We start from the raw sequence: 27589 nt of genomic DNA on the forward strand, positions 1-27589 counted from the left end.
ATTTGAGAAGGACTATAGGCATTGACATTATAAGTGTCCCTCTTCCCTGCAAATAACACACTTCAGTATTTTTCAGCACTCGCCCTTTCCCTTCACATCTGCAGCATAATTACACCAGCAGTATAAGGCCAGGTGTCCTTCCTACCCACACTTGCTACAGAGTTTAGGATCTCCAAAATACATTCTAAACCCTCCTTTTGGCATTACTTAGATTACTGCCAGTAAGTGCATTATTCTGCCAAGACTCCTTTCATCTGCCCTCGCTACCACCCAACTCTGCATGATTCTGTCCATATCCAGTATTTATCACGTATCATCTCAACATACATAACTTTTTGTACATAATTCTCCAACCATGTCTCTATCTCTCCCATCTCAAGCATGTCCATATACATTCAAATAATTATTGTCCTTTCTCTTGTCTTTTCTTCTGCAATAAAATGTATCCCCTTAAGTTCTCTCTCGCCTCATACATCTTCCAGAAATCCTCATAGTCTTCTTGGCTCCAAAATGAAATTTCCCATGACTTCTGGTTAGGAAAGGCGACCAAGCTATTCAAATGTTCCGTGTTAACATCCAAAACTTTAAACAATATTTTTTCTATAAATTCATATCTATTCCTTGTCCGACTTTTCCACTTTCTTTCCCCTGTTACTACTGCTCCTATTCTCAGGTGTAGATTACCTGCCACTCTGTCTCTCCCTTCTTTCCATCATTATTCTCTTTTCAGATCTGGTTTATTCCTCCCACTAGTCTTCCCCTTTCCTTCAATCACTGTTTCATTTCTTATTTCTCCCTCCTGACTTTTTCTCCTCCTGTTCTTCCTACTGACTGGACTTTTCATTGGTTGTTTTCTTCAATAAATCCTCCTCCAAAACCTCTGCTCCCACCACATCTTTTATTCCTACCTTCTTTCATCCCTTCTTCCCCACCTTTGTCCATCTTCTATCAGACTCTGGCTCTTCACTTCCACTGTCCAATATGCTTTTCATCTCTTGGTCTGCTCTGGTCAATATCAATTAATTGTTGCATTAATTTAAAAACCCATTGATTTAAGACTGCTGTAATTGTAATTCTTTGGACATGTTACAGCTAAACTATTATTGTTTTGGAGTACACTTTTTTCTGTTATTACTTAAATGGCATATACCCATGTGAGGGTTTTTTACTTTTAAGAATCATTAAGATCATGGGAAGCTTTTGGCTTTAGGGGTGCACCGATAGAGATTTTGGGGGCTGATATCCAATTTTTAAGGAGGCATATCGGCCAATATAGATTTCTGATACAGCGTGGAGAGCTGCCTCCAGCTGGTAAGTTCATTGTGGTGGAAGGGGAGGAGGAAGGGAAAAGATGTGATGGGGCAGATCAACTCCCCCCTGTGGTGAGGGAGGGAATGGGGGCAAGCGCTGCCCAGCCAAGGCAGGGTAGAGTGCAGGATGGACGGACCCATGGCTCGTTGCGGGAGCCCACTGCTCCCGCTGCTACGTGCATCCGGGAAGGGCATGAGGGGGCATGTGCCCTTGGATCTGCGTGGGGTGGGGAGGATGGGCTGCAGTTGAGGGCTGGAGCTGGGGATGCACCAGGCTCTTCTCACTGGGGCCTGGGCTTGGGGTGGGGGCTACAGAGGGGACTGCAGCCACCCCAAATTTCATGTATTTGGGTATGTGGTGGCACTAGGAGGGAACTATGGTGAAATCTGGGGTGGCTGCAGCCCCCTCTGTAGCCTCCACCCTGAGCCCAGACCCTGGTGAAAAGAGCCCAGTACGGCCCCGGCTCCAGCCCACAGCTGCAGCCCACCCACCCTGTCCCGCCCCACAGAGATCCAGGTGCACATATCCCCCCTGTGCCTTCCCGGGGTGCGTACAGTGGCAGGAGCTGCTCCCCTGATGAGCCTGCTCCTGCCCCTGTCCCCTCCCTCACCGTGGGAGGGCTTGATCTGCCCCCTACATGCCTCTTCCCTTCCCCCTCCCCTTCCACCACAATGGATTTACTAGCTGGAGGCAGCTCTCCATGCTGCCGGTCTGTGATCCTTGCTGCCTGAGTGTTCCGCTGAAGCTGCATGCACACACAGGCATTTATCAGCCAAATTATGGGCCCCATCGGGCCAATTTTCGATACAGCCAATTTTCTTTATATTGGTACTGATCTGATATTGGGCTGATGTATCAGTGCATCTCTATTTGGTTTTAATTTTTACCAGAAGTTTTAACAACCTTGTGGAGAGGGTTTTTAATAGTATGATTTGACCTTTAATTTAATTAAGGGTGTTTGTTAAAAGTTTTGTTTAATTTTTAATATTTTACAAAGTGTTTACATTACTTTTTTGTGAAATGGGAAATTCAATTTGAATTAATTTGCTCTGGGATTGTTTTGTGGGGAGAAGACTATGTTAAACAATTGAGCAGTGATGATTTGAGCAATATTGGTTTTTTGGGGGATTGTTTTTATTTATTTTATAAATGGATTAATGATAACTAGGCAATACTTGGGTTTTTTGCCATTATGGGTAGGGTTTAATATAATTAATTTGAATTTTAGCTTAGGGCTCTTTAATTTGCTGATGTGCAATAGGGCTTTTTTAATTTAGGGAGTTGCATTTACTAAAGCACATGACAAGCAGTTATTGCACTAATTTTGCACTTTTTTATTGATAGTGGATTATTAGGCTGTTTTTAAACTTTATTTAAAGTACTTTTATATTTTAAATGACTTTATGTACACATTGAATTAAATTTATTTTAATAGGTTTTTAAAAGGTTATTTTAAAAGGTTTTGGAACAATTTTTTTAGGTTTTGTTTATTTTGCACCAGATTATTATTTTTTGTTTGAATATGATATACATATATATTGATTTTGACTTAAAGTTTTGAAGGTTTGAATTTTTTTATTTGAGTCTTGGAAAGATATCAAATTAAGGGTTAAGTTAGGGTTTTTTCTTGTGCTTAAGTAGAAATTATATTGACTTTTTTTGTTGTCCAATTTGCTAGGGTTTAATAAACTTGCTTACAGTTAAAAATAACCAGGTCTTAGTCTCCATATCTGGTACAAGACATGTAATAGTGTCATTAAGCATAATAGCTTTCCCTTTCATAACTGTCACTCTCCTCTCCAAAAACACCATGAATGCTGTTCCAGGCTCTGAGAACTCCTTCTTCTCCATCTTGGTGCTCTACCACTATCCTCCTAGCTCTTCTGGTATCAGTCCAAGCAGCATATCAGACTTCTGCCAAGTCACTACACTTGACCTTAGCCAAAGGGAGCAGAGAATTTATGTTGCTGATAGGTACTTATTCCAAGGATAAGTTAAGACAGCACACCTAAATAAAATATATGGTAATGTCCACTGAGTGCTGTCCCCCTCAGCACCTACTCTTTATAAAGTCATGGTGAGCCATTATTCCACCATGGTAAAATACTACATTGCATACATTTCAAATTCCTCTTCACACCCACAGCTGAGCTGTCCTTTTCTTTCTCATTTCCAATGATTCCGGTTTCTTCACCAACCTTAAATATCTGGCAAACATCATGAAACAGGGCTCCAACAGTTCACCCAGAATCCATCTGTCACACCTTTTCTCATCCTGTTGCATATGATTAGTGTGGCCCCACCCATCATGAGATGGAGCCAGAACAGGTTGTTCTGCACCTCACTTGCATTTTTGGAGGATCCCAGGACTCGTGACCTGGTTTCAGTCATGAGTAGAATGTTAATTTCCACATGGAATCTCTGTGAGGGGTATCTGGAGTATACATACATGCTGAGCAGTGCTGAGCTGCGGAGGTCACTATGGCTTTAAACGCTGCTGACTGCTGGAGCCCAGCCCAACGAACTATATAGTAAGTCATGAGCCTTTTGGCTTTGGACTAATATCATGCAAAATTTGTACTACGTATAAGTGAGCGTGTCTACATGTGCCTTTAGTGTGCAGCAATAAACTGCAAAGCTTATTTGTCTGCAGTTTATTGCTCTCAGGAAGCTCCCAGGTATGTGGTTTACGTGTGTGCCTGGACCACAACACATTGAGCCAGTTTGCAGTAGCCCCAGCTGGCAAAAAATCCCAGGGGTCAGCCTACCAGCCTGGGGCTGCTCCAACTGAGCTCAATGTGCTGTGGAGGAGCTGGCTGGGGCATGAGGGTGCTTCAGTGTAGGGCTAGTTGGCAGGCAGCCCCCACATGGAAGCAACCTTATGCCCCAGCTTACCAACTCAGCATCTACACATGTGCTGTTGCACATGAAAATATTCTGAAATGGGGCAAGACTTATATTTACAAGTCCTACCCTGCTGCAGTTTATTAGTTTTGTGCACCCTAATAGGGGTGCACATGTAAACACTGACCCCCCAGGTTTATTTTCCCTGCTGTAGCAATGGGAGGGCAGATAAATTCAAGACGAACCTCCAATAATTAGATTATAGACCTGGAAAATTATAACAAATGTATACTTTTCCATATATAGAATCTAAATAATAGGAGGTCATCTAATATTTGGAGTCTTCTTATACTTAAGTAAATATGGTATATCTGATCTTTAGCCCTTTCCCAACACGTAGGCTCTCAATATAATTAAGTCCAATGCTCTGCAAATTTGAACATGCAAGCCGCATTCATACATTTATTCCTTCCCATATCAATACATTACTCACACCAATACCTGCACACCAAGGGGCTCTTCAGGTGATGTCACAGGAACTGTCACTGGTATATCCAATTTTAGCCAAGGTGGCTTCTTCCGCTGCAGACTGCTTGTGCTGTCATGTCGTGCTTCTGACATCTTCCTTTCTCAATCCTCAGGCCTAAGGGAAAAGAAAAGAAACCACAATGTTTGCATGGGACCCATGCTGTCCCTTTCAAGGGAGAGCACCACTGGTTTGGGAGGTATTCTGTTTCCTTGTACTTGCACATGGCTTGTGAGCTGCTTGGTATTTGCTCAGCCTTAGACTTTAGTTAAGTAACTTTTTGAGTAATCTGCCGCTACCACCATTGCTGGTACTTTATCAGATATTTCTTATGATGTCATAACTTTCAATGGTATTGTTCAGTTCTGGGTATGGACAAATGTACACCTGGATTAACTCCAAAAGGAGAGGGAGAGCTGCTTCTCAGGAGTGAGCAACAGCTATTACATTGGAATTTTTACATGTGCATGAACCTGTAGGGCAGGGGTGGGCAAAATAAGGCCCATGGGCTGGATCCAGCCCGCCAACTGATTGGATCTGGCCTGTGGGCAGGCCCCCACCAATTGACTGAATCCAGCCCACAGCTGCCCCCAGGATACTCTACATGGGCCTGAGCCCTGCCTGCTCCCTCTTGGGGCAGCCGACTCCTGCCCCTGGCCCTGCCCCCAGCTCTGGAGCTCTAGCCAGCAAGCACATTTTCCTGGAGGGGCTGCTCCCAATGCAGCTGCCACTGCCTGGGTGCAGTCTTGCCGGGAAGCTGTGCATCCTGGCTGAGGCTGGGGCCAGGCTGGGAGTGGGTTCAGGCGGGAGTGGGTAGGGCTTAGCCCCCTGCTGGATGCTGTGGGAGCAGCTGCAGGCCAGAAGGTAAGGGCAAATGCATCTGCATCTGTACCATGCAAGTGAGCTCTGCTGCATGCGCCCCCTCCCTCTCACTCCCTTCCCACACTCCTGGCTGGCTCCCAGGACCTAGCTGTGGTGGCCAGAACCAGAGGGGTTACTATCATGAGCAATAAAGATATGCTCTTGGAGACATCGAGGCAATTGTTTTGCAGTTAAGATTAGCTAATGCAAAGCTTGCAAATTTGCAACCTGCAAGTGGAATTTGTCTGTCACAATTTAACCAAAGTGTTGAATCTAACTGTTTGCACTGATCATGGGCCCCAAAAATAAGCAAACTACAAGATTAGCTGATCTAACAGGTTTTTTAAAGGTCATCCGTAACCAGACCTGACCACCTAATATAAGTAGCACAGTCCAAGGAATCTAAGAAATAAAGAACTAAGGGGTTCATAGATTCATAGATGTTAGGGTCGGAAGGGACCTCAATAGATCATCGAGTCCGACCCCCTGCATAAGCAGGAAAGAGTGCTGGGTCTAGATGACCCCAGCTAGATACTCATCTAACCTCCTCTTGAAGACCCCCAGGGTAGGGGAGAGCACCACCTCCCTTGGGAGCCCGTTCCAGACCTTGGCCACTCAAACTGTGAAGAAGGTCTTCCTAATGTCCAGTCTAAATCTGCTCTCTGCTAGCTTGTGGCCATTGTTTCTTGTAAGCCCCGGGGGCGCCTTGGTGAATAAATACTCACCAATTCCCTTCTGTGCCCCCGTGATGAACTTATAGGCAGCCACAAGGTCGCCTCTCAACCTTCTCTTGCGGAGGCTGAAAAGGTCCAGTTTCTCTAGTCTCTCCTCATAGGGCTTGGTCTGCAGGCCCTTGACCATACGAGTTGCCCTTCTCTGGACCCTCTCCAGGTTATCCGCATCCTTCTTGAAGTGTGGCGCCCAGAATTGCACGCAGTACTCCAACTGCGGTCTGACCAGCGCCCTATAGAGGGGAAGTATCACCTCCTTGGACCTATTCGTCATGCATCTGCTGATGCACGATAAAGTGCCATTGGCTTTTCTGATGGCTTCATCACACTGTCGGCTCATGTTCATCTTGGAGTCCACTAGAACTCCAAGATCCCTTTCCACCTCTGTGCCACCCAGCAGGTCATTCCCTAGGCTATAGGTGTGCTGGACATTTTTCCTCCCTAGGTGCAGCACTTTGCATTTCTCCTTGTTGAACTGCATCCTGTTGTTTTCTGCCCACTTGTCCAACCTGTCCAGGTCTGCCTGCAGCTGTTCCCTGCCCTCCGGCGTGTCCACTTCTCCCCATAGCTTTGTGTCATCTGCAAACTTGGACAGAGTACATTTGACTCCCTCGTCCAAGTCACTGATGAAGACATTAAAGAGTATCGGTCCAAGGACCGAGCCCTGCGGGACCCCACTGCCCACACCCTTCCAGGTCAAAACCGACCCATCCACCACGACTCTTTGGGTGCGACCCTCTAGCCAATTCGCCACCCACCGGACTGTGTAGTCATCCACATCACAGCCTCTTAACTTGTTCACCAGTACGGGGTGGGATACCGTATCGAAGGCCTTCCTGAAGTCTAAGTATACGACATCCACCCCTCCTCCTGTGTCCAGGCGTTTCGTAACCTGGTCATAGAAAGAGACTAGATTGGTCAGGCACGATCTGCCTGCCACAAACCCGTGCTGGTTTCCCCTCAGCATAATTTGCCCTGCCGGGCTCTCACAAATGTGAGCCTTGATAATTTTTTCAAAGACTTTACCAAGGATGGAGGTGAGACTGACTGGCCTATAGTTGCCCGGGTCCTCCTTCCTTCCCTTTTTGAAAATGGGGACCACGTTAGCCCTTTTCCAATCCTCTGGGACTTGGCCCGTGCGCCACGAGCGTTCGAATATTCCCGCCAGCGGCTCTGCAATGATGTCGGCCAGTGCCTTCAGCACCCTCGGATGGAGCTCATCCGGGCCTGCCGACTTAAAGGCATCCAGTTCTTCCAAGTGACTCTGCACCACCTCAGGATCTACGTATGGAAGTCTGGCTCCTTGCTGCTGCCTCTCTACAACCTCAGTGAGAGACTTGTTGTGCCCCTCACTTAGGAACACTGAGGCAAAGAACTCATTGAGGAGTTCAGCCTTGTCCCCCCTGTCTGTCACCAATTGTTTCTCCCTGGGCCTTCCTTTTACTCCCAATATATCTAAAAAACAATTTCTTGTTGTCTTTTACTTGGGTTGCCATCCTCAGCTCCATGGTAGCTTTGGCCCGCCTAACTGCCTCCCTACAAGCACGAGCAGAGGAGGTATATTCATCTTTAGTGATCTCACCCTGTTTCCACTTTTTATGTGCTCCCCTTTTGGCCCTTAGGCTGCCCTGGATTTCTCTGGTCAGCCATGGAAGCCTCCTGGCCCCTTTCCCTTTTTTGCCTCGCTCGGGGATCGTCTTACTTTGTGCCCGAAGGATTGTTTCCTTAAGGCACAGCCACCTTTCTTGGGCTCCCATCACTTCAAAACTCCTACTCTGCAGTGCTTCCTTGACTAATCGCCTGAGTGCATTGAGATCAGCTTTCCTAAAGTCTAGCACTTTCACCCTACTAGTTACCTTACCCACTCGACGCCTTATGTTGAATTCTATTATTAGGTGATCACTGTCTCCCAAATGGCTACCGATCTGGAGGTCCCCTATCATGTCATCCCGTTGCCAATACCAGATCCAGTATGGCATTCCCCCTAGTCGGACCATGCACCTCCTATGTCAGGTGGAGGTCCTGTACACAGGTTAGAAACCTGCGTGAGCGATGGGACCTTGCTGTCTGCGTCTCCCAGCAGATGTCCGGGTAGTTTAGGTCCCCCATGACTACCGCCTCTTTAGCTTTTATGGTCTCCGAGAGTTGCCTCAGGAGCCCCGCATCTATTTCTTCCCCTTGGTGTGGGGGTTTGTAGCAGACCCCTACCACCAAATCCCTTTCTCCTTGCCCCCCATGTAGCCTAACCCACAATCCTTCTACTTCCTCAACCTCGGATTCTGTCTTGATGAGGGTTGATGTATATTGCTCACTGACAAGCGCAACCCCCCTCCCCCTTTCTTCCCCGACCTGTCCTTTCTGTACAAAACTTTAGCATTCCTCAGGAACGGACAGTGGCCAAGTACTCCCCTGTGGCCTGGAGCCCCATCAACTGAGGGGCTCCCAGCCACAGGGGTGTACCACCCACAGCCAGACTGGCACGTGACAAGTTTCACAATGTTGACAGCACTGTCAGCTGCAGAACTTGCAGCAGGGAGAACAATGTTCCCCATGCGAACCTCCTTGGCTGCAGGGCTTGCAATGGGGGCAGCATATTCAGCTGGAGGGCTCGCAGAGGAACACTGCCAATATTGTGAACCTCGTGATATGCGGACTCACAACACCAGCAGGGTTCCTCGCATTGTCCCCACTGCAAGCCCCACAGCTGATGTCACTGTGGGACTCAGCAGGGACAACAGAGAGAACACTGCCGCTGCTGTGACCCCTGAGGTGAGGAGTTCACAATGGCAGCAGTGTTTCCTTGCACTACTTGCACTGTGAACCCCACAGTCGATGACTATTTCAAATGTACATTAGATCACACAATGCCTCTACCTGCACATGTAGAGAGGCCCTAGTGCTTTTAACTTTCAATCTTAATATGGCATTAATTGGGGTTGAGCTTGGGCAGGTAATGCTAATTTAAATCCTCAAAGTAATGTGGTGTAATTTGCTTATTGGGTGAACCCGAGTTCGGGCGGTAACCTTTCATGATAATTTCTAACATCTTTTGATCCCATAGGGTAACAGCTATAGGGCAAGATTGTGAGTGGCTCTAAAGCCAACAGATTAGCATAAGATAAGACATAAAGGAACACGCATATCAAGTGACCAGTTAGAAGGACAGGACAGAAGGACCATCACTGTATCAAGCCTGGACCCTGGACTCCCAGTGTGAGTAAGGACCGGATCCTGACCAAGGGATCTTCCCGGTGACCCCTCGGACAGCATTGATCGGGACCGCCTGACTTCGCTGGAACAACTTGGCGTGCACCTGGCATAGAGGGACTGCCGTTAAGTTGCCAACCCCATATGGGAACTCTTTGTCATTCTGTCTATCTGTTGTTATCATTCACTATTAGCTCTTTATTACTGTACTATCTGTTTGTTGCATTAACCTTTCTGTTAATTATTGTATGCTAAGCTATAAGTAAATTTGCCTTTACTTCACTCCCAACTCGCCTCCTTGATCCTGAACCCAGCAGCCTAATGGCTGATACACTCACAGCACCTAGACGGCCTGTGACACCTAGCCCCTCCCCCCCAACACACACACTCACCCTCCACATGCACCCCCCACACACCCACCCTCACATCCTCCCACATACACAATATACAAGAGTAAAACTGTATTTTGAGCTATTATGCAAACACCTGTATATACACTACTCAAAAAATAATCAGGCCAAAAATATTTTTAGAAATAAAATTAAAATATGTTATAGCAGGTGTTTGATTTTTAGTATACTTGTTTTTTATCTATAATTTGTTAAAATGATATCTTCTAAAAGATTTTATGGTGCAGTCCTTAACAGCTCATCAAAACTTGTTATGTGGCCCTCCAGTCAAAATAACTGCCCACCCCTGGTGTAGGGATACAACTGAGCTAAATCACCAGAACAATGGCCCTGGATGAAGCAGGGTTAAAGACAGTACAGTTTTTGCTTCACTTGTATCACTACAGGCTTGTGTCTACATAACTACATAACAGCAGAACATCTGTTGCAAGATCTAGCACAGCAGCTCTCCCTACCGTTTTGAAGCTGCTCCAAGTGTACTGTGTCCACAGCCGTTGATTAGACATGAATACAGATCACATATACTCCCCTACTGTAGTTAAGAAAAACTGAGAATTACCAGAACCAGCACAGCACATACCAGAACTAGCACTTGGAGTTAGAAGCTTAACATTCACTTTCCATTAATATTTGCTAAGGTTTATTTAAATCCATTTCCTCCTCAAAAAGAGTTGGTAGATTAAGACTTAACTGCACCAGGATCCAATCCAACCAGTTGGTCCTCCTAACCAATCAAGGCCATCAACATTCTTCTGAGAACTGTTTATTAGTCATGTGCATTCCCTTAGCCTACTCCAAGCCCAGCAGTATGCTCCCTGACTTCAGCAAACACTAAAAATTGGGAAATGGTCACTTCCACTGGCTGTTTTTATAGTAGCAGTAATTTTGATTTAACTATTTTTCATAAACATGACAGCATACCACTCAAAGAAAATGAGCCCAGTATAAAAATTTTATAAGACTGTCATCAAATTTTACAACATTGTCATAGCCAGGTTAAATTCAGGACTGAAAGAGAATGATCTTATAAGCAAATAAAGATAGTATTAAACAAAAGTCATTGCATTATTAAAATATTGTATTAATTATTCTGATCAAGTATCACCTTGCCCACTTCTATTTCAAACAGTTCCCTTTTTACCTGCTCTGTGCCTTCTGGGGTGAGCTGTTAGCACCTTTCATATTTGTAAAAGCACCTGGTACACTGTGTATTACAGAAAACATAATGATCAGATCTGTGCTGCTGTCATTTTCCACAAAAGATGAGAAAAATTTGTAAGCCCTGAGAGCTGAGCACCTTCCTACAAGCCCTTAATACAAACTTTCATTTATATCTCTGCATCCATTGTGCAGCAGCTTGGAAAACATGTATAATCACAAGATCGATATAAATACAAGCTAGGCTCTTTAAATACATGCACTAAACCCAATTCTCTTTTTACTTAGCCAGCCTCCCTCCTACTAACTCCTTAGGCCCTTAGCTTCCAAAAAAAATACAGATGAGCAAAGTTGTTGCTAACCCACTCCACAGAGGGGTAAGTGGCAGGAGCATCATGCTGAACATTGCAAAGTGGTGGGTAAATAATGGCCAAAGCCTTCCAATCACATGTAGGCTAGATGAAACTACTATAAGGTGGATAGAAAACTGGCTCAATAGCTGCAAGCAAAGGGCAATTATAAATGGATCCATGTCACAATGGCAGGTTTCAAGTGGAGTCCCACTAGGGTCTGTCCTGGGCCCAGGGCAGTTCAATGTGTTTCTTCATGAGCTTACTGAGCAAATCTGCAGATAACACAAGACTGGGAAGGATTGTGAATACATTAGAGGACAGGAACACAATTCAGAAGAATCTTGAATGTCTGGAAAGCTGGGCTGGAGCTAAAAGGATGAAAACCAATGCTGACAAATGCAAGGTAGTACATCTTGGGAAGAATAATAATAAAAAAACACAAATAAAATGAATGAAACCTGGTTGGATGGCAGCACTACGGAAAAGGATTTGGGAGTCTTGGTGGATCAAAGACTCAACATGAATCTGCAGTGTGATGCAGCTGCTCAAAAAGTGAATGGAGCTTTGGGCTCTATCAACAGGAACATTACATATAAGATACAGGAGCTGATACCGCCTCTCTACTCGGCACTGGTCAGGCTCATCTCATGTACTGTGTGCAGTTCTAGGCTCCATATTTTAAAAAGGACATGGAAACGTTAGAGAGGGTCCAGCGGCGGGTGACAAAAATGATAACAGACTTGGAAGGCAAGTCATATAAGGAGATGTTGAAGGAGCTAGGGAATGTTCAGCTTGCAGAAAAGGTGCTTAAGAGGGGACATGTTAGCAATCCTTAAATACTTAAAGGGATAGCATAAGGGCTACCTTAAATACTTGAAGGGCTACTCTTGCTGCAGAGTAGGACATAGATCAATGGCTTGAAGTAGCAGCAAAGTAGGTTTAGATAGGATACCAGTAAAAACTTCACTGTTCAATCAGTGAGGCAATGGAATAGCTTGCCTGGGGCAGTTGTGGACTTTCCATCAGTGGAGGTGTTCAAGAGGTTAGACAGTCACTGGCTCACATGATCTGTGAGAAGTATATTGCCCGCTCCTGCTCTACAACAACTTTGCAGGTCTCAGGAATTTCCTTCTGCTGCTTTGCTCTTTTAGAAGTGTAATAGGGTGAGAGCGGGAGACAGCAGAGTAATCTCACTAGCACCCTTCCCCTTACTAGGCTGAGAGCAAGGGGCCACCTCCACAGGGATGCCGCATGCTTTGGCACTGACTCAGTTGCTTCTGTTGGGCAGACCTAAATCCAGGAGGGATCCCACACTGGCCAGCAGGGAAATCCCCAAGCAAAAGCTTGGAGAACAGTATGCCTAAGCCATGTAAGCTCCAAGGTCCTGGCAATGCCAGGAACTCCCTTGACAATTACATGAAACTCCCCTGCAGGCAGCCAGGACTCTGCAGGGCTGGAGAAAGCTGTAGCTGACTGGCCAAGCTGCTTGGTAGGCTGTAATAAGAGAACAACGGAAGTAAGTAGAAGGGACTGTAGACTGGCGAAAGAAGGACACACATACTGTGAGGTGCACACATCCTGCTCAGGTTTTCTTTTGTTTGTTGAGGACAGACTCTTGGGGATCCCAGGTGGGAGCCTATTTCTTTAGGACACTTTCAGGCTGAGAAGGAAGAGCTGGGTGTCCAGTGAATCCTTCCAGCCAGCCCAGAGGAACCCAAGTGACTATAGATAGATACGGTAGTTTGTGGAGGTGCTCCCAATAGTACCCCCATCTGGGGTCGTGTCAGCCTATGTAAGCACAGGACCGCAGCACAGTGTTTTGAGGTGCCCATGTGCTATATCCTAGCAGTTTAGTAGAGTCTGGACTAAGACTGCAAAAGATTCAGTGAACTCCAGGGAGCCAATATTGACTTGAGAGATAAGCCAGGCCAGGTGGTAGAGCTGCTGAGAATATGCTATCATTTACCAGCAAGTCATGGTAGGCGAGTCTTCAGCAGGGACCAAATCTTTGGCCAGAGAAGGTAACAGGTGAGCCAGCTTAACCCCAGCAGGGGCCCCTATTACAAGAAGTCTCTCCAGTTTCTAATCTGCTACATTCACTAGTAACTCCTCCTTGCGCAAAGGCTGCTCTCAGGTCTCTGCCTTCTCCTCTTCCCAAACAGAAGGGCTGGGCTCCCAGAGAGGCTCACTGCTGCTTACCTCCCCTTCTCCCCAGCCATCTCCAAGCTCCACCAGGCAGTGTTTTATATCAGTGTTTTATGTCATGCACCCCTACAACATTGTACATCAGAACACGGCATTCTTTGCATTGTCAGTAGTAGCTAACATTTCACAAAGACTAGGAGGTGAGGAGGACCCTCTCTCTGAGTATTGGAGTATGGTCTCAACTAGAACCATCAGGACAATTTCTTCTCAGTAAACCTCCAAAGAGCTGTGGAATTGGAATATAAGTTATTTCATCACTTCTCTCCTGAGAGACTAACATATATATATATATATATACACATACACAAATTATCAAAATCCTATCAGCTAAACTGATTCATGTAGAATAGCAAAAGGGTCACAACCCTCAGAGAAATCTTACACTCCATATTTGGGTGCAGGGCTACATTTTCAGAAACTTCCTTCTACAACTCAAACATGCAGGTACTACTTTTTTCTTGTAAATTTAACAATACCATATTTTCTTGCATATCACACACCCTCAATACATGCACCTTATTTTTGAGGACGCCAAATAAATGAAAAAATATTTTCCCAGAGTTATGGCTACATAGAGCTGCTATAGACCACCAGACAAGGAGGAAATGGGGGGATGAGACTTTCTTCGAACAGCTAGCAGAAGTTTCCCAATCACATGCCCTAGTTCTCATGGGGGACTTCAATTATTCTGACATCTGCTGGGAAGGCAATACAGCAGTGCACAGGCAATCCTGGAAGATTTTGGAGAGTATTGGGGACAACTTCTTGGTGCAAGTGCTGGAGCGGCCAACTAGGGGCCATGCTCTTCTTGACCTGCTGCTCACAAACAGGGAAAAACTGGTGGGGAATCTAGTAGTGGATGGCAACTTGGGCATAAGTGACCATGAGATGATTGAGTTCAGTTTAGGATCCTGAGGAAAGGAAGGATGGAGAGCAGCAGAGTAAGGACCTGGACTTCAGTAAAGCAGACTTCAACTCACACGGGGAACTCATGGGCAGGATCCCCTGAGAAGCCAGACTGATGGGAGAGGAGTTCAGGAAAAGCTGGCTGTATGTCAAAGAACCCTTACTGAGAGTGCAGGAACAAACCATCCCAATGTGCAGAAAGATTAGCAAGTATGATAGCAGACCAGCTTGGCTTAACAGGGAACTCTTCAGTAAACTAAATTACACAAGGAAGCTTATAAGAAGTAGAAACTTGGACAGACAACTAGGGAAAAATATAACAGCATTGCTCAGTCATGCAGGAATGAAGTCAGGAAGGCCAAAGCACAACTGGAGTTGCAGCTAGCAAGGGATGTGAAGGGTAACAAGAAGGGTTTCTACAAATATGCCAGTAGCAAGAGGAGGATCAGGGAAAGTGTAGGTCCCTTACTGAATGCGGGAGGCAACCTTGTGACAGAGAATGCAGAAAAGGCTTAAGTGCTCAATGCCTTTTTTGCCTCCGTCTTCACAGGCAAGGTCAGCTCCCAGACTACTGCACTGGGTGGCACAGTTTGGGGAGAAGTGAGAACCCTCAATAGTGAAAGAACAGGTTAGGGACTACTTAGAAAAGCTAGACATATACAAGTCCATGGGGCCGGATGGGATGCACCTGAGGGTGCTGAGGGAGTTGGCTGATGTCATTGCAGAGCCACTGGCCTTAACCTTTGAAAACTCATGGCAACCAGGAGAGATCCAGGATGATTGGAAAAGGGCAAATGTAGTGCCCTGTAACAGGGAACCCTAACCCTGTTACCAGAAAGCAGGCTGGTCCTTTTAAGACCAGAACTTTCTGGATACAGCTTGCTGGCAGGGTAGGAGTTAAAAGCTGAGCCTGGTCAGCTAGTCAAGTGACCAAAAGGGGGCAGGCCAGAACTATAAAAACCCTGGGCTTGGCAGCAGTTGGAGGCAGTGGCCAAAGGGGAAGGGGGTTATACATCAGAGCTCCATAGAGTGGCTTGGCTGCCAGTCTGGCTGCTGTGAGAAGGGAACTCCTGATGATGCTCAGAGAAACGGTGGTAGCACCACGGGGAGGAGCATCACAGACAGAGCGGAAGCAGAAGCACCAAGCCATGAAAAAATGTAAGCTGGCATGCTGCCTTCTTTAATTTCTATTTTTTTGTGGTTCTAACCTATTGACTTACTGTTTATATATTTTTGTTGATTGATAGACTGGTGGTTTGTGGTTGAGGCTGTAGGGGAGGAGGAGGCCTCATTAGCGCCTAGGGGTGCAGTCATAAAGGGTCAAAGGGCCTAATGCACTAATGGGTGCAGCCATATAGGGCCAGTAGCCCAGAGCTGGCTGCAAGACTTTGAAGCCAGGACCCAGTGGAGTGATCTTGACTATTATAAGAAAGGGCCAAGTCTGAGGAGGCAGAAGAACCAATAACTTGGTGTCCAGAGGGCGCAGGGTGAAAAGGGGCCAGAAGGCCTGGCTCCATAGGAAAAAAAATAAAAATAAAAAAAGGAGGGCCACAGGCCCAGAGAAGAGTAAGGAACTAAAACCTCAGAGCCAAACCCTACCCAGTTGGTTTAGACTGGCAGGCCTAGCTAGAGAAAGATGGGGGGCTTAAGCCCGTGGTGGCTGAGAACCCCAACATAGAAGTATAACAGGCAGTCTCCCTGCCTGTTTGAGTATGAACATCTCAATAATATTTACATCAAGATGTGGCAGAAGAGTAAAGGCAGGATAAGATAGAATTGAAACACTAAGGGACTTCAAGGGTGCCCTTCACAGGCTGCGCGCGCAAAAAAAAAAAAAAAAAAAAAAGCTGCCAGGGAGGTCAACCTGTTATATGCCCATATTTAAGAAGGGGAAAAAGGAGGATCCAGAGAACTACATACCAGTCAGCCTCACCTCGGTACCTGGAAAAATCATGGAGCAGATCCTCAACAAATCAATTTTTAAGCACTTGGAGGAGAAAAATGTTATTAGGAACAGTCAGCATGGATTCCCCAAGGGCAAGTCATGCCTGACCAACCTGATTGCCTTCTATAATGAAGTGACTAGCTCTGTGGATGAAAGGAGACCGGTGGATGTAGTGTACCTTGATTTTAGCAAGGCTTTTGGTACATACTGTCTCCCACAACATTCTTGTAAGCAAGCTAAGGAAGTATGGGCTGGATGAATGGACTGTAAGGTGGATAGAAAAAAGGCTGGAGCATTGGGCTCAGAGAGCAGTAATCAATGGCTCGATGTCTAGTTGGCAGCTAGAAATAACGGAGTGCCCCAGGGGTCAGTCCTGGGGCTAGTTTTGTTCGATGCCTTCAATGACCTCAAAAATGGAGCGGGAGGTAACAGATGCACTGGAGCATAGGGCTAGTATTCAGAGTGACCTAGACAAATTGGAGGATTGGGCCAAAAGAAATCTCATGAGCTTCAGCAAGGACAAGTGCAAAGTCCCCCACTTAAGACAGAACAATCCTATTCACCAGTACAGGCTGGGGGCTGACTGGCTGGGCAGCAGCTCTGCAGAAAAGAACCTGCAGTTACAGTGAATAATAAGCTGAATAAGATCCAGCAGTGTGCTCTAGTTGCCAAGAAGGCTAACAGCAGACTGGGCTGTACTGGTAGGTCTGCTGCCAGCAGATCGAGGGAAGTGATTATTCCCCTCTATTCTGAACTGGAGAGGCCACCTCTGGAGTACTGTGTTCAGTTTTTGCCTCCCACTACAGAAATGATTTGGATAAACTGAGAGAAGCCAATGGAGGGCAACAAAAATGGTGAGGGGGCTGGGGCACATGCCTTATGAAGAAAGACTGAGGGAACTGGGCTTAATCTAGAGAAGTGAAGATTGACAGGGGATTTAATAGCATCCTTCAAGTACCTGAACAGGGGTTTGAAAGACAATGGAGCTAGACTGTTCTCAATCTTGGCAGATGACAGAACAAGGAGCAATGGTCTCAAGTTGCAGCAAGGGAACTTTAGGTTAAATATTGGGAAGAATTTTCTCACTAGAGGGGTACTAAAACACTGGAACAGGTTACCCAGACAGGTTCTAGAAGCTCCATCCCTGGAGGTTTTCAAAACCCAGATAGACAAAGCTTTGGCTGGGATAATCAAGTTGGGGATGGTCCTGCTTTGAGCAGGGGGTTGGACTACATGACCTCCTGAGGTCCCTACCAACCCTAACTTTCTATGATTCTGTGAATCCTAGCCCTTTTCAGGAGTGAGGGCAAGAAGGAGGCCCATTTCCTCAAATAACTCTACTTCCGCTCCACAGATCACTCTGCTCTGCTCAGTGTACTTCAAGCTTGCAAAAGAGCTATCTTGCTTCAGCTCTAAGTATGCAAAGATATTTTTATAGCAGCTTTGGATAAATGCTTTCGCAGCAAACTCCATGTGCAGCAATTCCCCCACCCCCGCCTCCCCACCCTTAAATGGAATGGATCCTTTCCACTTGCACTAAGCCTGCACTTCTCTCAGCAGCAATCTGCTTTAGAGACAGCTTTGAGCCATGCTGAAATTCCAGCATAAGAGCACTGTTCCCCTGTCACCCCTGTTTATGCCTTTCAAATAGAGCACACAGATGTTCCCTTCCACAGCCACACACAGGAAATGGAAGACCCCATATGCCTGTGCTCAGAGTAAGGGGCTGACAACAAGTGAAAAATGTTCTTGGATTCACTTAGTAACAAGTAAGGCAAGGTCACATTCTGCCCTTTCTGTGGAAAGGGATGAGCTTTCTACCAGCAATAGGCTTGGAACATCAGCAGTCTCACTGAAAGAAAGTTGTTCTTCATGCTGAGAATACATCAGAATGCAGAATGAGCCTGTGTGATGGCCCAGCATTAATTAACTAGGGCCATATGTCTGGGTTTTCCTGGACATGTCCTCTTTTTTGGCCCCCTGGGCTGTGTCTGGGTAGGTTTTTTAAATGCAAGCCAAATATCCAGGATTTCCTCCCCCTGTTCATTTTCAACTTGGCTGCCACTAGGTAGAACTACAGTTCCCAGAATACCTAGAACAACTTGTGTGTGATCCAGAGCTGAGTTCACGATTTTGCTTGGCTCGGCTGTTGGGAGCAGAGGCAGATCAGAGGCAGCAGGGAGCACGGTGGGTCAGGAGTGAGGGGCACCGGCAGGGCTAGGAGTGGGGCAGGGGGCTGCAGATCAGGAGTGAGGGGAAGGGGCTGGGGTGGGGGTGCTGTGGCTTCTCGGCGAGAGGCAACAGAATGGGCAGGGGCAGGGCACTAGCATGTCACTTGTTCCCCCCACCATCATTTTCCCCCTGCCCTCTACTTCTCCCCACAGCTGTCTTCTTTTTTTGGACCTGGAAATATGGTAACCCAAGCATTAACAGCAGGGAATTAAAAATGGCTGCTGGAGCTGCAAATAAAGCAGAAGCAAAGAACCAAAGAAGCACAAGGCCAAAATCGCTCTTGTCACCACTTTGGGTCTCTTTACGCCTTCATAGAAGTAAGGTTTAATATAATTAGATCAGAGATAAAAGAAACTGGAAGAAGATATACAAGCACTGAAAAAAATCTGAATAAAAACCCTCTAGCCCAGTGATTCCCAGCCTCGGGTCATGACCCAAATGAGGGTTGCAGGGGCAATGCCGGCGGCACCACGCAAAGGACGAGCTGCATCACGTGCCAGGAGCTCCCCTGCCCCTGCCTCCGGGTCGCCACCGCCACACTCTGCTCCCAGCAGCAGGTCATGGCAAAAAAAGGTTGAGAACCAGTGCTCTAGCCAATATAGAACTCAAAAACTAAATTAATCCAATGGGGGTGGAAAAAAGTAAAAGAGCTTGCGGAAAACAGTGAATGAAGAAATAGGAATCAGGTCCCCTGAAGGGTGGAGAAATGTGTTCTTTCTAAATTCTTGAAAGAAGCACTCCAAATCTTTTTAGAACTAGAGACAAACAGATTAATAGCCACAGTTAATCTCTCTATGCTCTCCCCAACACAAATAGACCTAGAGCTATCATTCTAAGAACGCACTGCTTCCTACAAAAAGAACAGATTATGAAAAGATCTAATAAACTGTCCACAGTTAAACTGGGTATATGCAAAATACAGTTTTTCCAAGATACCAGTGCAAAGAAAAGGCAAGAGCTGAAAGAGATTATAACTTGTCTCAGAGAAATAAAATATAGATGGGGCTATCCTTTTAAATTTATGTTTACACCGGAATGACAGTAGCACACCATAAAGGAAAAGGGAGGAATCATTCTTCATCTGATTAAACTTCTAGGAGACAACTCTGAAGAACAAGCAGTTTCAGACACATTAAGGCACAAAAATGAAACAGAGTGGCAAACTGTTAATCAAAAAGGAAGGAAGACCTTAAGGAATAAAGGAAAAAAAAATCTGGAACACAAGAATATTAAAGCTACTGATCTGTGGGCAAGTGAGTAATGTGGATGGACTTTCTCAATACAAGTGACACCCAATTTGGTTACATTTGAAACACTACCTGAAGTCATATGAAGGGGAGACATAAATGCAATTTGAGATGGGATGTACCCTGGGGGACAGAGTGACCTGATATTGTAGCAAAACCCCCAGTTTTCTTCTTTTTTTTTTCTTTAAATGCATTCCTTCCCCTTCCTCAACCAATTCTGACTTTTTTTTTTTCTCTCCCTCTCTATTCCCTATAGATAAGTATAAGCTAAGATGTAGGATAAGCTTTAACACTTTATTTTAGGTAGTAAGTTTTATTTTTCTCACTCCTGTTTGCAAATAAGTTTCCTGCTATTTTGATATCGATACCCACTGTTCTATAAATAATTATTATTATGTTTGTACTGCTTTTATATTGTGTGATTACACTAACTTACATATATAGGCCTAAAACAGTAAGTCATGTCAAGTTTCCACTTTGTATGTCAAGCCCCCATCTTGTGTCCTCTGCCTGGGCATCCCCTGTGTTGCAACTGTATGATTCATGTACCCCTCCCATGTAAATTGGTTCCCAGATGAATGAGAGTGATTGGGAATGATTGAAATATACAATGGTAGCAGGCCTCTACTGAATGGCCTGTAACGACTGGGCCATCACCCTGCATCGATTCATTCAGGAACCACAGACCTAACCCAGGAACAAAGACAAGAACCCAGCATTTGAAAGACAAAAGACCCTGCAGAACCAGCAACTCTACCACTGTACCCCACCATTACAGACACCCAAAACTGCACATCCCTGCATGGAGCACACATGCTCAGTATGCCAGGGGCTGACCCTTGCCTGCGCGTGCCTCCTGTCACTAGGGTCACACAAGGTCTGCCCCTATATAAAAAGGGGCAGTGAAGACGGACCCAATGGGATGCCCTCTCCATCTGGACCAGCACCATGCCACACCACCTATCCACCCAGAGGCCCTGCTGGTGACACCCCTATGGACAACACCTACTGGACAAGGACCACTTTCCAGCCTGGACAGGTAGCTATCACTTCCCACCCCCTCTTCAACCAAGGACTTGGACTCTGCTTCTCTTCCCTACCTGGACTTCCACTGAGTCTTTTTCCTGCTGCCATTGTGAGTGCTTGTGTGTATGAACCAATAACTTCATGGGGCTGTGTAGTGTGTTCTCTGTTTAATAAAACTGTTATTTGGACCCCTAAGTTGGGTTTTGCTTTACTATGGTTTGGCCCTGCTCCAGTCTCTGCTCCTCACCCCTCTAACTTCTGTCCCATTTCTCCCTCTCCTGCTTCTAGCTCTCTGCCACCTCCAACACCTGTCCTGAGCTCCTCTCTGCCTCCTAAACCCTGTTTCTTTGCCACTGTCTTATCCCCACTGCCTTTTCCTTTTTCCCTAAGCAACCAGGTTTCTGCCTTGCCTCAGTTTTTCTTTTCTGGCTGTCTCTTCCTTGTCACCACTTATCTGCCCCCCCCATATCAGCTGTCTGCCTCAGTTTCCAGCCCCAGTCTACCTTAAGTAAACCCAAGTCTCGGTTCCTCAGCCAGTTTCTCTGTAGTCCACCGGTTCTAATCCCAGTTCTGGCATCTTTTACTCCCTACACTTTAACTTTCTTTCACCTGAACCTTCCCCCAAGTATCCCAGGTACCCCAAGCACACGCATACACACTGTACCATCCAAGTTAGGAACTTGTGTGTGTGTGTGTATGCACGTGCGCGCACACACACACACACACATATCATTGTGTGCATGATATAAGAATTAGTGATCTGTGTCTAACTGTTGGGGTGTATAGTGTATGTGCTTGAATTGGTAATAGGTATGCATGTGCCTAGGCTGGTTTGAATGTGTATGTGTCTGAGCTGGTAGTGTGTGTATGCACCTAATTGATTTGTGTGTGTGGTTGTTTTTTTTTATATGTTCAATCGTGTCACACCCTCCTGTCTAACAGCGCAATATTGAGATCCTGAGAGTTGGCCTAACCCCACAGGGCAACATTTTTTATATGTAGGGACCTACCAAAATTATGATTTCATGATTTTCATGGAAATTGCAATTTTGGGCAGGCCCTGCAAAAAAGTACAGGCTCCCTGGAAAATAAAACCTCACTGAAAATAAAATTCTGGCTCCCTCTGGGGAGCCAGCAGTCCTTGTGGCTGCTGTGGCCTGGCCACACAGCCGGCCAGATGGGGACAAATGGGGGAGGTCTGGTACAACAAGAAAACTGACACCCCTGTCCCTTGCTGTTGATTAGCTGTGACGGCTATCCATCATACAGCCTCCCCCCAAACCACTAATCCACTGTGAGGGGTAGGGCTGCAAGGCAAATAGCCCTCACAGACAATACGTGGCAAGGGACCACAAGGGCCCCTCGGCCAGTTACAGGTGTGGGGGAGCCCCCACTGCACTCTGCCTGCAAAAATGACAGCCAGACCTGTGGTCTGTCTGCAAAATCATCTGGCAGCCACCCCAACTTCAGTAGACCCCTACTGATACATGACTTATTCACTCCCCTACAGCTAGTCGTTTAAGTCTATATCATAATGCCATGATTTCATTGAAAGTGGCAATAAAAGGACCTCTGTAAAGGAGCTCATCACACTGGGAAGACAATTAAACCACAGACTTTATTCTGGGCAATGAGATGGGGCAAAGAGATGGGGGGGAGGGAGAAGGGTATGTTAGGTGGGAGAGGCTAGGAAAATACAAAACATTTGTAATATTTTTGTAGTTGGTATTAAACGTGTTTTCTGCTTTTGTAGAAGAGAAGGGAAAGAATAAGAGGAGAGAGGAAAGAGAGTGTGGTGGCACGCCTGTGGGTGCTTGCTACTTTAAGGGCCTAAGCTGACTAAGGCAGCCTGCTGTGGCTGCAGAGCCAATCAGGCAGTCACCTGACAGCCAGCAGGAGCATAAGAGCAGGCCCTGAGAAGCAGAGCCAGCAGTTGTTGGGATGCTGCTGGAGTAACATCACCAGCTTGAGATCTGCTGTTCTTAGGAACATCTGGAGTTTCAAGGTAAAAACTATGGAGAAAGAGGAGATTCCTAGGGACCCTATGGGGTCCCAAGCCCTGGGAGGAAGGCTTTGGGCCTAGGGAAGAGTGAGGCCAGCCTTGAAAAAGGGCTGTAGGGTTGTGGGCCTACGCAGGGGCTAGGCAAGCCCCTGATTAGAACTGGCAGGGTTGAGGCCAGGGACTCGGGCAACTTCAGTTGATTGAAGGGCTGCCTCATTAAGATCTCTAGGGCACCAGCTCAACCCAGGAAAGAATGGCTCTGTGGTGGGGCCCAGAGGGGGACCTCTGCTGTCTAGGAAGGTCAGCTGTGGCTACACTGATACCAGAGAATCTTGCTTAGTCAAGTAAGGGGGACAGGGCTGAAAGGTCAAAGGGCAGTTAAGCCCACAGCAAGGGGCAGGCCAGGGCTGCAGAGCTATCTGGCACCCCAACTGGCCTGGAGGTGAGGTCAGAGCTTAAAGAGGCTGAGGATCCCTTTGATGGGGGGGACATCACTGCCAAAGGGAGAACAAGCTTAGCTGGACAGCAGGCTGTGATGAAGGAGGCTAAAGCATAGCCTCTGGATGGGAAGCATCTGAAAAGGGGTCATAGAAAGATGATGCCTCTGACAGGAAGCCAGGAGATGGAGGCTGCAACAGGGGAGAGAATAGCACAGGTACAACATGCAGGAACCCAGTGAGAGAATAAGACCAGGGCAGGGAGGCCTGCCCTGGTCCTGGGGAATGACCTAAAACTACCCTGCTGGGAAGGATGGTGTGATGGTTCCTTCCCCCCTACATGTGTATATATACCCAGGTAAATTGAATAAAAGAGAATCAAAATATATGCCTTATCAGCAAAAAGAAAAACATACGGATAAGGAAAACAGATGTAAGTTACTTATTGACTAATTCTTTTGTTAAGGTCTCTAATGTTTCCAAATATTAAACACTATTAACAAGTCAGCCAATTTAGAATTTTGGTGTATTGGATTACCCCAATTCACAGTAAGTGCTGGCTAAAGACAGATTATTACTGTTCAATAATCTTAACATATCACCTTGACTAAAAAAAATATTACAGGCCAAATCCAATATGAAATCACCCCTTCATGACAGCAGCAATGGAAACTTGGGATAATTTTTTTTTTTTTTTTTTTTTTTTTTTAAATACGTGTTAAGCTCATCCCCATCACCTTTAGCACCTATACATATTAATATTGAGTTTAATCCTTACAATTTATTAAGAAGCTTTAATATCTGGGAACAATAATATCATAAGACTTGAACATATTTTCTATGAATAATTGTTTCGATTTTTTTTTATTTATTGTTTCTTAAGAAATGCATCATACTGTGAGGAACACTACCTAATAAATGAGACACTTTTCCAACAACCCCAAAGAAAGGTAAATCTAAGCAGGAATTGGAAAGAATGTGAAAAAGCATTGATGTATGGAATGTATCCCTTGTATGGAACACACAGGCCTATTGCCTGAGTTATATAAAGCAACTTTAAATTGCTGTATGAAGGAGAAAACACTCATTACAACAAAATGGGCTACAGACATTGAATTAGAAATTTCAATGTCTGTTTTCTTTCAGAAAGCTGCGCAAAGCTTTGGTTCCTCTTTCGATTTGGTGATTTGGATATATACACCGCTTTAAATGTCTTTTCTACATACCTCAGAGTACCAGGCAGCTCATGAACATTGCAGTGCTGGGGTGGATGGAGTGTCCCATGGGTGGGATCCCCAGTGCACTAAGCAGCAGACCCATAAGTAGACCAGAAATACTTCTGGTCTACTTCCGGGTCTGCTGCGGAGCGCACTGGGAAGCCCCAGTCCACTTTCAGTCCGCTTCCAGGTTCACTGCCAAGCATGTGGAGGAAGGGGGGACCCCCCCCCCCGCACTCCTGTGAGATGCTCTATCCACCCCAACATTGCAGCGTTCATGAGCCATGCCTGGTACTTTGAGAATTGTAGGAAAAAAACACTTAAAGCTGTGTCTGTGGCCGAATCCAAATTGAATACGGCCTGTTTTGCACACCCCTAGAAATTGGTGATAAAAAATGGGAAACCATCTAGAACAGTAGTCCTCACACATCCATCTATATGACAATAAAAGAAAATTATTTTTAAATTTTATGTTGATGGTATCTCACTTAAAATTAAATGTGCGTATGGTACATGAACAGGCAAGTGTTGGAGGGAGTGTGCTTCATTGGGAAAATTCTATCATATATGGTGGACATATCCCAAAATCAAACTGTTCTGGAGAATGTTTGGAGATATGGTAAGGTAAACAACAGTATGTCAGCTATTACTTAAACCCTTGAGTTAAGTACAGACATTACACTTTTGCCAGTATAAGTGATCAGAAACTGGCTATACCTGTAATGGAACAGAATTTCAGCACATGTAAACTGTTTTAAAAATGGTGGAATCCAGTCTAAGATATGCCCTCTTTCTCCCCCACCCTTCCACCAAAGGGTCAATGTATGTTCTGTTCAGTACCTAGTTAAACTATGCCACTTACAAAAAATCTTGTAACTTAGATTGATTCCTAGAACTTGGATCATGCTTTGTTGAATGTCTGTACCTAACCTTAGTTCTTACTGAAACTTCCTGAGAACTCTGCAATATATATGACTCAGGGAATTGAGCTTCTAGTGCCATCTCAGCCTTTTTTTTGTACTGGGACCTATTTGAAAACATTGATGACCACTCCCAACTCAGTGCCCCTCACTTTCAACCCATTTACCCCCCCCCCCCCATCCCCAGGCTCTAGCCCCCAGTATGTGGGGCAGGGGGTGGGTGTGTGGGGCAGGGGAGCCCCAAGCAGTCCCTTGTAAGATGAAACTCTGCTAGCCTGCAAGGGAAAAGCCACAGTTTCCCTTGCTTTTCTCCTTTAAAGGAAAATCCATTTTTTAAGTTTGTTTGTAAATCTTCCATGTTGTGAATGGAGTGACTCTAGGGAGAGAGGAAAACCCACGACTGACTCCAATTTAAAACTTACTTTAGGTGAAGCAAGAGGCACCCATGACAAGCAGAGCCCTGTGGGATGTTTCCAGGACCACTGTGCTCCCTTTTCAGTAGTAATGGGTAGACTTGAGGAAACTACTTCCAGCCCCGAAACAGGGCAGGTGGATGAGAGCAAACAGCTTCCCAGGAGAGAGAACACTGAAGAGCTCTCCAGTCTGACCCTCCCAGCAGAGGAGGTCAGTGGAAGTCCACTATTGTGGTTGGAGGACCGTCCACTGAGCCAGGGATCACTGCGGAAACACGGGGATCACAATACCTGGAGAGGAGGGTGGCAAGGAGCACACAGCTTGTAGCCTCAAGCTGACTGTGAGTGGGCACTCTCTCTCCAGAACTCATTTTTCTTTTGTGATTATTTCTGGGACTATTGTAGTGAAACTATGGAAGGGTTTCTTAAGGATATAACTGAGTTATTTTTTTGTTCATAAGGAATTTATAGAATAAGGGAGGGTAGCTCCTCCTGAGGACACTGAATGCTGCTTGCTCAATTGATGCTTAACATGATAAGATGGCTAATGCCCATACAATAATGGGTAGTAAAAATTGATAGATGAAAAGATATTTATATTCTGATTAGGCACATCTACACGTGCCCCTATGGTGCCATTGTTATGTCACCATTTAGTGCCAGTGGCACAAGTTTATTTTTAGCTGTCACTGTAGCAATGCGCTATAGTGAGGGAGCACATTGCTACAGCAGCGTACCTGTGGTGTCATGGTTTGTGTCTGCTAATGCTACGTCACCATAGTGCATTGCTATGGCAATGTAGTGTCTCATGTAGATGCGCCCAGTGACAATGATAATAATCTGGATTAGGGAAAAGGGACTGGATTCTCTGAAGTCTAACCCTGCTATAATAGGGAGTAGTCCCAGGGGTGCCTAACACCTGTGTTCCAAAAGAAAGGAGTTGTACTCCTGGTCTAAAGTGCTATGGAACATCCTGGATGTGGTAAGGGTGGGGTTCAGGGGAGGTAGAGGTAATCCCAGTTTACCAGTGTATATCCCTCCATTGAGATCAGCTTCCTAAATAAATATAAGATCAAAGACGTAGCGGACGAGCGTGTGTCGCAGGGCACCTTAGTGCCTGCTCCTAGAGAGAGGAGAAACTGCCAGGGAGAGAGCCCTGGCAGAACCAAGGGAGCACAGCTGCGGGTTGCCGGAGCAACTAAGGGGAGCCAGCTGCCTGTAGGGGGCAGGGCCTGGCCCTTATAAAGCTCAGGGCTGAGGCCAGGCTGGCAGTTCTCTGCCAGCAGCCAGAGAGGCAGGAGCTCCCTCAGCTGAGATATGGGAATGAGCCTGAGTTGCAAGTACAGCTCGTGATAGCCCTGGAGGCTCGAGCTATGATACTGAGTTATGGCCATGCGGCTTGTGGTTATGTTACAGCCTAGGGGCTTGTGGTTTTGCGTTGTGTTATTACACCCGGAGGCTTGGGCGAGGCTGTAGGGGTTGGAGGAGGCCTCAATTACTCGCACGCCAGTGCGTGAGCAACTGGCGGCGAGGAGCGCGGCCAGTAGGTCGCGGGCGCAACCCGTAGGTTGCAGACGGGGACCTAGACCCCGGATTGCGTGTGGGGGACCATAGACCCCGAAGGCGCAGCTCGCACAC

At 46.1% G+C, this 27589-nt stretch overlaps 1 protein-coding gene across 9 annotated transcripts in view; it reads right to left on the bottom strand.

Annotated features, from left to right (window-relative positions):
- Nucleotides 1–27589, bottom strand: part of RHBDF1 (rhomboid 5 homolog 1) — a 197097-nt gene that overhangs the window by 104692 nt on the left and 64816 nt on the right. For 7 of the 9 annotated variants that reach the window (XR_009456420.1, XM_059716934.1, XM_059716933.1 and 4 more), the window contains exon 2: nt 4657–4798. Coding sequence is in view for 6 of the 9 variants with exons in the window: in XM_059716934.1 (XP_059572917.1) it covers nt 4657–4776 (120 nt within the window). In the remaining 3 variants the exon portion in view is untranslated. Of the gene's footprint in view, nt 1–4648; nt 4799–27589 lie in introns of those variants that run through there. The other 2 variants (XM_019482369.2, XM_019482368.2) reach the window with 2 other exon arrangements.

This window comes from Alligator mississippiensis, chromosome 13, assembly GCF_030867095.1.
Source record: "Alligator mississippiensis isolate rAllMis1 chromosome 13, rAllMis1, whole genome shotgun sequence".
Classification (NCBI taxonomy): domain Eukaryota; kingdom Metazoa; phylum Chordata; order Crocodylia; family Alligatoridae; genus Alligator; species Alligator mississippiensis.